Raw genomic sequence first — 12,177 nt, 5'->3', positions numbered from 1 at the left:
TTGCAATAGCTCTATTACAAGCAAAACCCAATCTAATAAATATACACAAAAAAAAAAAAAAAAAATATATAAAAATGCAGAAGTGACCAAATAAAATCTCAAACACCCTCATCCTTGAAACCAAGCGAGGTGCTGTGTAGCGTGTTGGCGAGAGAAGGGATATCAAAAATTACAATATGTACAAAAGGAAGACGGCGCTGATAATGGTCTGCTTCAGTCGTTATTATCAACATGATGTTTCAACCCAATCACAAGCTTTCAGCGTAAGTGAGTAAAGACCAAATGAACAGTGAGTTGACACAGACTTTGCCCATCTCAGATATTTTTTTAGTCCAGCTTCCTTTCAGTCATTTTAAAAGGCAACCAACTCGACACAATTCCAAACAATATCAGTATCAACAAAATATAACCTCAGTAGAGCCCCTAGTATAAAAAGAAACACAAGTCAGATTATTTTTCCAGTCTGTCACTGTAGTTATTGTGTAGAAAAATCCCCAAGAAACGGTATACTACTGTTTTTTCATTTCACATTTTACACTAAAGCAACGCAATATCATGACACAATAGCATGACAGAAGCTAGTCAAAGAAGAGAGCGGACGCAAGCGGGCCGCTACCAAAACCAATGGGAAAAAGTCACCGACGTATGGTTTCGTCCCAACATAATCTGGACTACTACTGTAAAGCGTACACATCTTACTACACAGCTTTCAACCACAACCACAACCTCAACCCAAAATCTCTTCATATAAAGCTTCCAGGTACAGGCAAAAAAAGAGGCTCTAGTAACTCTTCGTTAAAAAAGGCTTGAGAGATGAGGGGAAAACAGGTTGTGTGAAGTTGTATATACACTGAACTCCGCCTCTCAGCAGGTAATACTATATTCGTACGAATGCGCTCACCAGCAAACGGTGAACGTCACTACACTGGATTCAATAAATAAACACAGACGATCAATAAATAATCAATAAATTAACAAAAACAACAAACAAGGATGTACCACATGGGGAATGCAAAGTAGCACGACGTTATCCTTCAGTACTGTGGCAGTTTGTAAGACTAGTAGTGAAATGCACACACATAACCACAAGAAGTAGTAAACATCGTTGTTTGGTGACCAGTGGCTACATCCAGGCTCAAAATCACTCCCAGTCAATGTAAACAAGGCTATTTTAAACGAGGACAGAAAAAATGATAGTGTTTTGCATCTCGAGTCGGCAATACTTGATATCACACTAATACAGGCAAGGCTGAAAGGATTTTGTGAGTGTTTTCCTAACGGTGTGAACAGGAGGTAGAATCCAGTTGACTCAGAAACACTGTCTCTGCTAAAAGGTGCTCTCATTCTCGTTTTGAAGCATGTCGTATTTTTGAATTCGCCCAATCTTGTCTCATTTCTCAGACACTCTCGCAGGGGGTGAGATGATTTCACGACTGTACACTAGTGGTCCATATGATAAGCTTGAACCCTTTTATAATGTTACCCCTAAAAAAAATACTCTTTATACAAATAAAAATGGGCGGAACTAAGTACGGCGAGTGTCTGCAGAACACAAGATCCATGAGGCGTGGTTGGATCCACATCAAGGGGGTGGAGACTAGTAGGTTTAGGTATATGTAAGGAGGGAGGAGTTGGCTCTGGAGCTAACCCCACCCCCTGGATCTTGTGTTCTGCAATGAGGACCATCTCCAGTGTCAGGGTAATGAGCACGGCTTTTACAAAATGATATACAACCTTCTCCTATTTACATCCGATTTTGCGTGGAGAAACATAAACCTGTAACCAAAAAGCTATGATGTGTTTCATATCATGCACACAAAAAAAGAAATGCTAAATATCTGAAGCTCACAGTTCTAATTTAGCAAACGCACTCTAAGATCGAAGACAAGAAATAAATAAACCAAACATCATCATTCAGACAAAAACGCAGTAGCCCCTCACTGCAGAACACAAGATCCAGGGGGATGAAGATTGGTAGGTTTAAGGGTGGAGATGGGTGGGGTTTAGGGGTGGAGATGGGTGGAGTTTAGGGGTGGAGATTGATGGGTTTAGGGGTGGAGATGGGTGGGGTTTAAGGGTGGAGATTGGTGGGGTTTAGGGGTGGAGATGGGTGGGTTTAGGGGTGGAGATGGGTGGGGTTTAGGGGTGGAGATTGGTGGGTTTAGGGGTGGAGATTGGTGGGTTTAGGGGTGGAGATTGGTGGGTTTAGGGGTGGAGATGGGTGGGTTTAGGGGTGGAGATGGGTGGGGTTTAGGGGTGGAGATTGGTGGGTTTAGGGGTGGAGATGGGTGGGGTTTAGGGGTGGAGATGGGTGGATTTAGGTGGTGATAGGTGGGTTTAGGGGTGGAGATAGGTGGGGTTTAGGGGTGGAGATGGGTGGGGTTTAGGGGTGGAGATTGGTGGGTTTAGGGGTGGAGATGGGTGGGGTTTAGGGGTGGAGATTGGTGGGTTTAGGGGTGGAGATTGGTGGGTTTAGGGGTGGAGATGGGTGGGGTTTAGGGGTGGAGATGGGTGGATTTAGGTGGTGATAGGTGGGTTTAGGGGTGGAGATAGGTGGGGTTTAGGGGTGGAGATAAGTGGGTTTAGGGGTGGAGATTGGTAGGTTTAGGGGTGGAGATAGGTGGGGTTTAGGGGTGGAGATGGGTGGATTTAGGGGTGGTGATGGTTGGGTTTAGGGATCAGGGGGTGGAGTTAAGGTATATGTAAGGTGGGAGGAGTTGGATCTAGATCTAACCACGCCCCCTGGATCTTTTGTTCTGCAGTGAGGACCACCTTAAAAACAGACAAATGAAACCAGTTGTTGAGGCAGTTATGTGGAAAATACAGAGCATAAGAGGTTGTGCAGTTTCTCAGTCTTTGTTGTTGGAGTTCTGAGGAGGAGGTGGAGGAGGAGGCGGCTTGCTTTTCGGCGTTCCAGAGTTCAGTGGATTCTCCGTATCCTGATTCCCCTCCGGGCACCAGCTTTTGAGTCACTCAATCTGCAAGGGCGAAGAGATAGAGTGTATGTTATGAAACGCTTAATGTGTTCGATGTTAGCATTCTTGTATCTCAGACAGTAGAGGTCATGGGTTTGAATAGAAGTCACTTTGGACATCAATCAACTTCATTATCTTTATGAATGAGAGCTCATTTATAGATTGAAACCACACAAATCAGTAGTTTGTTGCAGTTTACTATAGTAGTATTAAATGGTTCCAAAAGATAAAACACTTTATGGTGGATCCAGATATATATTTAACCCATTAGAGGTTGTTACAGCAGATGCTGATTTTATAAAATAAATATAACCATCAATTAGAAATGTGCAGACAATTTTTTGTGTGTGTTTTGTTTTTAAAGTATGTTCTTTATGAAAATTGTAATATGATTTTTTGCTTCACAAATTAGTGTTCCTAAATTCTTAAATTATTGATTTTTGTAAGTTATTTGATTCCAGCAAATATATACCACTCATCTCTTATGATATATAATCTCTTAACTATTATCTTAAGAGAAAAAAACCTTTAACCTTTTATTAGTCACTGCAAAAAAAAAAAAAACTTATGTAGGACATCGAAAGCAAAAATGAATCTGTGATAAACCAGAAAAAGAAAAAGCATTTTAAATCTTCTTGGTGAAAGGTTTTACTTGACTGTTAAAACTGTGAAAGCAAAGTTTCTTAGGCAGCATGCAAGTGGATTCCTTTAATATCATATTTGCACATCACATCTCTGTGTTAGTACAGTTGCTCTGTGCACATGAAGTGCTCTTTTCCCAGTGCTATTCAAAGTGCAAAACCAAATTTCAAATCATGTTCAATCAGTTCAAAAAATCAGTGTGAAAAATTTTTCATAGTTTCTCTTCTCACTATATCAACAACATGCCGGTATCAAGTTGACAGGACAATTCTGCTCCGTTGTCTCTCCTCAGGACCGTGGGAAAGACTCATTTGATTTAAAAAAAAAAAAAAAAAACTGGTGCAATTCACAATTGCATCTTAACAAATAGACTGTTTAGGTTACTTTACATCACATCACATAATTGGTTCAATAACTGTCTCAGCTATTTGCATTTTTACACGACAAACAGAGAAATTAATGTTGATGCAGCATGCAGCTTTTAGAGGGCTACTAGCTGTCACTGATTTTGTTGCATAAGGGGAGACAGAGATGCAACCAACCTTTTGAGGCAGTGGCACGTCCTCCCGAAACGGAGAAGTCTATACCAGCATAAGCATCGCTCTCTTGGAGGTTACTTTGATCTGGGTGTGGAGGGGGTGTGTCACGTGTGACCCTGGGCACTTCTCTCAGGTCCAGAGCGATGTAGTTGAGGTAGCTGGATGAGGTGTTCTGAGGCGTCCCTCCGCTAGCAGAGCTCGTCGCTAGGGCTGCCGTGTCACGAGAAGCATCCGAGTGTGAACACATGCTATCGAAGGAGCTGGAGTTTTGCCATCTGCTATCTTCGGGTAGATTCTGATTGGCTGAGGGCCTGATTCCGCAACCACCAATAAAAGAAGCAGGCGAGGGGATGAACGTCTCTGAACTGTGTCGTCTTCTTCCCTGCGGGTCCGCCCTGATGACCTTAAGCTCCGTATGACCAAATGGCAGACGCTCGGAGATACAAAGGTGCTGCATTGTTCTCAACAAACCATCTCCGCATTCGACGTGCGTCTTTTCAGGATCTAAATTAGTCAATGCCTGCCCATAAGAGCACCCTAAGGGACGGGCGTAGTTGGGCGGGTTCCACGGTGCTACGAGCGAGTGTCGAGGAGGGTGGTCCTTCAGGAGGCTGTCCATGTTTAGGCCCAAACAGTCATGGTCTGGTGAGGAGCAACAGTGTTGATAGCAGGGCTGAGAAGGCGGCGGAGTGGAGGGCGAATTTACGGAGGATGGAGAAGCAGCAGCGATGTGAGTGGGACAGGACCCAAAGTCCATGTGAATGTACTCTCCAGGACTAGGTGGGCTTAAGGGCTCAGCTGGGGACATGGGAATGTATTCCATCTTTTCACACTTTTCTCGTGACGGGGCTTTGTAGGAGCGTGGGAGTGAGAAGTACGAGGTCTTTGGACCTTCAGGCGAGGCCTGCAAAAAGCCTTCGGCCACGCTAAGTTCTGACATGTCCATGTAATCATCATACTCCACCTGCTCTCTACCAGAGAGGCTGTCGCCTGGGAGCATCATCATGTAGCCGTATCGGTCTGCTTGCTGCGAGGAACAGGGTTGAATGTCCAGGGTGCCGGGGTGGTTTGCTCGGGGTTGCATAGGGATGTAACCTGCATTTGGAGACGGAGCAATGCTGTAGATCATGGGCATGTAGCCATAATTTTTTGGCAGTTTCTTTTGACACTCAGAGCTGAGCAAGGCAGGTTTGTTTGGGTGATGTAATTCAGAGTAAGACTTATGGGCTGACTTCAGCAGGCATGAGCAAACCTGGTGTCGTTTCGACTCCACCGGGCTTGATTCGTCTAAAGAAGATGAGGTTTGTGTAGCTTTCTGCTGTGTGATACTCAATCCCCCGCCAAGCTTTGGCTTGGATGAATGTGCTAGCTTGAGGAAAGTCCTCTCCATGTAACTGCTCTCCTCTTCGAAAGTCCTCGCCCCATCTCTGTGCCAATCCATGGTCATGTATTCAGTCAGCCGATAGTCCTCCCTAACGGGCGGAGTGCTGCCGTGGGATTCGGGCGTGGTGCAAGTTGTGTGAAAGTACCTGAAGTCACACGGGCTGGGGCAAAACTCATCGGACGAGTTGAAGCCTCCATCACTAGGGGAGCCACAAATGGAGGAGCTTGAGGGGCGAGTGTGCGTATCTGAGGCCGAGCCGTGCCCACTGCTGCTGGACACACTAATGGGGCTGGTGGCAGACAGGAAGTGAGACACAGGAAGTGAAGCAGACCGAGTGTGCTGGCTGGAACCTGGTGAGGCGTGGGCACAGCAGCTGCCGCTTTCTTCCCTGCCCACGCTGAGAACGGGAGTATTTAGGTGCACCAGGCTGCCTGTTCCAGAGCTGAGGGGGCGGTCCTGAGTGCCTTCACCCTCACTGGAGGTCCGGTAGCGCTGGCCCCGCCCTCTGTTTTTCCCTGTAGGTGGCGTGCCCATCACTGAATCTGTCCTGGAGGGGCACTGCAGCCCGGTTTGGCTCTGGGGAAGGTTGCCGAGATGTCGGCGAGTAGTGATGAACGGCATGGGGTTTGAGCCGGAGGACTGGCTTTTGCTTCGTGGCCTGAAGTCAGGAAAGGCCTTTAAAGCCTTCATTGTGTCGAGAATGGTCTCGTGCATGTTCTGCGCCACCACCGAGTCCTCGACTTGCACCCAGATTTCACCGGGACCGATGGAAGAAGAGCGGCCCACCTCAATGAAGAAGAAGCTCTCGGAGTGGCCGCAGCGGCGGATGCTCTTTAGCGGCAGGTTGACGGCAGGCGTCTCCGAGTTCAGCTTCACCAGGTGAATGGTCTTGGTGGAAAGGCACAGACGGTACACGCCCATTAGATTCCTAGTCTGACCCAAGCCTTTAGGTTTGACGTTCACCTGCCACACCTCCTTGAAAATAGTACCTGGCGAAATCGTACCATAACCGTCGTCGAGTTCGTCGTTGTCTAGCTGCCCCTTTTTCCCCTCCGTCATAAGTTCGGTGAGGGCTAGGTACCACTCCTCTTGCTCCTGCTCACTCTCCGCCACCACGGCGAAATACTCATCTTTAGTATAAAGGGCAATGAGGTATTTGTTCTTAGCATCAGCCCTCTTGTTCACCGTAAAACACTGGGACAGATAAATCACCCTCTTGGCAGGGCACGCAACACCAGAGGCAGCAGCTTTAAGGGCATTTCGAAATTTCTTCTCGCTGTCATAATACTCCAGCCGACTGGGGCCGAGGTTGCTGGGGCCCCTCAAGACGAAGAACCTCTTGTGGCCGTGCTTCTGTTTTCGAAGATAGCCACATTTCCATATGTCCCGGTCCACACTGGCGGAGCAGACGGCGGCGGCGGCCAGGGCAGCAGCAGTGGTGTCGGCGCTCAGGACGCGGCAGAAGGCAGAGTCGTGCACTTTATACTGGAGCGGTGGCAAGTGCTTCCTCAATACAGCATCCTGAGGGCTCTCATCCGGGAACAGATGGTGCACTTTAAAGTGGTAAGGCAGATGGTACCTCCTCTGAGGCTGAGAATGAGAGGAGGCTGTTAAGTGCATGGGCAAACGGGAGCCGTTGTTATTGATTGAGGTGGAGGAGGAGGAGGATGGAGGCTCCCCAGCAGCACAAGAGATGTCGGATGTTTTCATGACAGCGCGACGCGGTTGTGCCTCTAGTGTCAACATGACGCCGTGATTCGGTAAACGCGGCCGATCTTCCATGGGACAATGCGATGAAAGGTCACTCTACCTCCGCTTTACACTGATGCACGGCCCATTCTGTTGGCTGCGCGTTCCTAGCTCAGATACAATTACACGTTCGAGTAATCCGTGCTGCTTTCCGACGTATCCCCCTGGTGATTATTCAGCGCAACGAAACATTGCATCTTCGCAGAGCCTCCATCATCGCTCGCTGCCATGATAAATCTTTATTTGCCCGCTTCACTCATGGTGGCTACACATCACTACAGCCCAGCGAAAACATCACGTGTCGAGCACGTCAGCGCACTGCGCGGTGTGAACGGGGTCACCAGACGCCTCTCATTGGTCCGCTTGCGAAAAAAAGCTGTGATGGACAGTCCTCTAAACCAATCAGAGCCGTCAATCCAGCAACGGCGTCTGTCGATTGGAGGGGAGATCTGCCGTCTGCTGCCTCTGTGTGCAGACTCTGGTGCTGTAGTAAATATCTTTGTAACGAGAATAAGGATGCTTAATTTTACATAAAAATATAGTGTTACATCTTTTTAATATTGAAATGGCTTTTAATGATAGTGTCTCGCAATAATCTATCAGTAAGAAATTTGGTGACTCCTACTCTTTTATAGTTTATCTTATTATAACACAATTCAAATAATTTTATAATGAAAGCAAAGTGTATGAAAATAGCATAGAAGTACAGAAACCGTGTAGTGGCCATGATAAACAAAAAATATAAATATAAAACATGGCTTCACACTTTTAGAGCATATCAATCAACAAATCAAAATAGTGTATAGTGTAAAATACTGTAAAATATAATTCTTTTATCACCCCTAGAAGCAGGGGAAGATGCAGGAGATGAATTAATGTGTAAAAATGTGCTGGGTTTATTGAATAATCTTATTTGCATTCTTATCAACACTGCATAAATGCATCATATGTTATTATAACAAAGCAAAAAGATTGGAGAACTGCTGCTTCAACAAACTTACCTTGAGATGGAGACATTATCTTATCTCAACACAGCACACAAGAGATAAGATTAAACAGTAATAGAAAAATAAATCACAAATTACATGAGTATATATCATTAGGAAAGAAATAAAAAAGACATACGAAGTCCTTCAGTTTGCATGTCTTAGCAGGATATAATTTTTTAGTATTTGTATAAATATGGTTTTTCATGCTGTTTACACATTCAGATTGGGTATCACACTGCATAAGCAAATGTACTGAAAATGTGTTTCATAATGCAAAACTAAACTAAATGCAACCTCTACATCAAGCATATAATAAAAGGAAGGGCATTGACTAATGATTTCATCAGAGCCAAATACATCCAGTGATCCTCTTACTAAAATGTCTAATTTCTTAATCTCCTGAAAAAACAAACAAACAAACAAACAAAAAACAGTAATATAAAATTTTTAAGGAATGGATTGTTTACAAGAAAAAGGGGGCCACTGTCTTAGTTTTCAATGAAAAATTTTAATGAAAGGAAAGTTCCTTCACAAACCCTGATGTAATGTGATCATGTTTTATGCACTTCATGTTGTTGATAACAAAGAATGGAATACATTTTCTTTTTCTTTGAATTTTTATATCAGTATGGTACAGAGCTGCCCTGTTCAAATCACTGTGATAAACGAGTTAGGTCAGAAGTAACCTCAAAAGGAATAAAAAAATGTGTAATGTAACAGATTAGGTTTAATCGATTATGAAGCTTTAACATATTATAAGAGATATTGTATCTGCTGGACAAAATTTGACAATGCATTAACATTACAAATGTATTTTCAGGATCAGCGTTCACTTCATGCATCAGTGGCTGTCACCAGAAAGGGGTCTTACAATTAGCATGTCAGCAAACTTTAGGGGGAAGATAAAAAAAAATACTTCTATTCAGCAAGGATGCATTAAATTTTTCAAAGTGACAGCTAAGATATCTATAAATTCTATAAATCTATAAATATCTATAAATCTCTCTCTCTCTCTCTCTACACACACACACACACACACACACACACACACACACACACACACACACACACACACACACACACACACACACACACACACACAAACACACACACACACACACACACACACACACACATATATATATGTATATATATATATATATATATGTGTGTGTGTGTGTATTCAGTACAAGTACACTGCTGCTACCTTCATACAAAAATCTGCTTTATATTGCACTGACTGTGGATATTTGTATTTTTATACAAACTTTTATATAGTGCATTGACATTGTAAACACTTGATGAGAGAGAAGAGAAATGGTATTTCGATTCCTCTTTTTGTCTGCACATATGGCGCTAGCTACAAATAACAAACCTTGAAACATGTGACGAGTAATGATGCTGAAAATTCAGCTTTTTCTAAAAATAACAAAATTACAATTTAAAATATATTACCATAGAAAACATAATATTTCACAGTTTGTATTGTATAAATGCAGCCATGGTGAGTAGAAGAAACATCTTTCAAAAACATTTAAAAAATCTTAATGAATGTTAGAGTATATTTAGAATTTAGATTTAGGTTTCATTGGAATTGAATCAATTAGGCCTTAATTATTATGCCTATAGATATATTAAATACATTAAAATAATTAAGATTTAAGCCTAATCTGAAATATTTAAAAGAAAATGTTAATACTGAGACATTTGACTACAAATTAAAAGCAGGGAAGGTGATTTGATTCAAGTACATTTTTGTTGTGCTGGTCAAAAGTCTCTTCACATCCCGATAGCAAACACTAAATGTATTTATATATATTTATGTCATCTTATGTCATCTGTGCTCATGAACTCCACTTGAGGTCACTCCACCTCTGACTCTTGCTATTCTACCTCAGACTACATTTCCCATAATCCTTTGCTGAATGCATTCACTTGTATCTTGTTTCCTCATCAGTCTCACCCTATTTAAAGCCTGGTTTTACTCATACTCATTGCTCATATTGTTAGTCATCTGTTATTTCCTTGTGGTGCCTTTGTGGTTTTTGACCCTGGACTGTTTATTTGGTTTCCTGATTGTTTGCTGCCTGCCCTGATCTTTGCCTGATTTGTCTCTTTCTGGATTATACCTGTTTGTTGTTGATTGACCCTGCCTTTTTTGACCACTCTTTTAAATAAAGCCTGCACTTGGATCCTCTCCCCTTCGTCACGCCCTTTTCATTACAGTAGGACCATAAAATGTTCATCCAAACATATTCTTCGGTCTGAGGGCTATGAACGGCTTTCCAACATGCCTGTCAGTATGTATTTTTATATGTCATCAGCAGGTTCCATTACTCTATTGCAGACCGAGCGAGAATGAAGGGCGTTATTATTGTAATACTATGCACTTTATACAGTAATGTTTTGCAACATGAGGTAATCTGAAAAGTTTAGCATTCAACCCTCCACCAACGCCGTCTCTCACCGTGTTGCTGCCTGTGTTTTGGAGGAGGCGTGGCTTTGGAGGGTGATTTGCAGGGAGGGTGAAATCTTATGATTTCAAAGCTAGCGTGCAAGTACTATTCTCTTGGAAATCACCCACCCTACTTTTAATAATATATACACAGAAATAACTTTTATTAGTGCTATTCCATTTATTACAAAAATGATTACCACAGAATACAAAACAAAAATAAATCAGCTACTGCCAATTAAAACACATGACAGACTAAAGAGTAATAAAATTAATTTCAACCTATTCAATGATTTCATCAAAATCGTGTCATTTATCTGTCTTCTCAGTCCAGCTCTGTCTGACCAGCTGAAAGCACTTTATTTTTTTTTAAATGTATTGTAATATGGGAATTATATGCTATGCAATGACCAATGCATAATTTGAGAAATTAATATCTACCATATGAAATTTCCCCGGCGAAATGGACCGGCCTGCCTAAGTATTGGACCATGTTAGTCCAATGTAAATCCATAGTATAAGTAGAATACATCTCCAAGGAGTGACTGTCTGTTACCAGAACATTAAAATCTGTTAAGCTGTCTCCAGAATCATTAGTGTGGATCCTCTGACCGAATCCTTGGAATATCATATTTTCAGTGTTGAGAGTCGGGCTGCAGACTCTCGAACATTCAGCAGAGCGCTTGCCATAAATATGATGGACGTGTAGATGGTGCCAAAAAAAGCGGAGACACCTGTTTGAGAAGTTGGTTTTAGTTTGACAATTGTCAGCAGTTTAGCTATTTTAATATTGGTATTTTCATAACAGTTAAGAAGAAATAGACACAAATATGATGTGCAATATTTTAGATTTTAAATATAAAAAACAGCTGCTCAGGTATTATGGGTGTTTTCCTGTTTTGTTTTTGCCGCATACTGTAATTACAGTGTGAATCAGTTTAGAAAATATTGGTATATCATGGGAGTTTTTTGGCAATATGCCAGGTTGAAAAGTTTATCATTATCGCTAAATTACTGTTGTGCACAAATTTAACCCCCTGCCAAATGACTACCTCCTTCATTCAAATCTCTACCCGATTGCCCAATCCTAACCTGACCCCACACAGACTCCTAAACCCACCAAAACTAGGGGGGGGGGGATCTGGCACAACACTGGTATGTGCATGAACAATGGTCAAAACATGTCTGCTTTGGACTAATTATGAAGTTTATGAAGAAATGACGCAACTACACCCCACATACTAACAGGGATGAGGCTTTTTTAGACCAATCTGGAAGTTAGCATCACTCTGGTTCCCTCTGCTTTTTATTGCAGAAAATAACCAACAACCAAAAGTTTAAATTCTTACATCATGATATTCTTCACTGGAAAAAATTAAACAAAAAAAAAACTATTTTTGTGAATTTTTATGTTAACTGCCCTCTAAGAAATTGCCCATTTAAA

At 42.5% G+C, this 12,177-nt stretch overlaps 1 protein-coding gene across 1 annotated transcript; it reads right to left on the bottom strand.

Moving 5' to 3' along the window:
* Positions 1-2,668: 2,668 nt before the first annotated feature.
* Positions 2,669-7,617, bottom strand: LOC132130995 (insulin receptor substrate 2-B-like). Its single transcript, XM_059542937.1, has 2 exons — positions 4,160-7,617; positions 2,669-2,978 (listed from the first exon to the last, which is right to left on the bottom strand). The coding sequence occupies exons 1-2, from the start codon at positions 7,320-7,322 to the stop codon at positions 2,974-2,976; spliced, it is 3,168 nt and encodes a 1,055-aa protein (XP_059398920.1). The 5' UTR covers positions 7,323-7,617; the 3' UTR covers positions 2,669-2,973.
* Between the last annotated feature and the right edge of the window lie 4,560 nt (positions 7,618-12,177).

Source organism: Carassius carassius, chromosome 47 (genome assembly GCF_963082965.1).
Source record: "Carassius carassius chromosome 47, fCarCar2.1, whole genome shotgun sequence".
NCBI lineage: Eukaryota > Metazoa > Chordata > Actinopteri > Cypriniformes > Cyprinidae > Carassius > Carassius carassius.
The sequence above is the reverse complement of the archived record's forward strand: the minus strand, read 5'-3'. Positions and strand labels throughout refer to the sequence as shown.

Coding starts and splice junctions, on each gene's coding strand:
- LOC132130995 (XM_059542937.1), bottom strand. CDS start 7,322: ATGGAAGATCGGCCGCGTTTACCGAATCACGGCGTCATGTTGACACTA.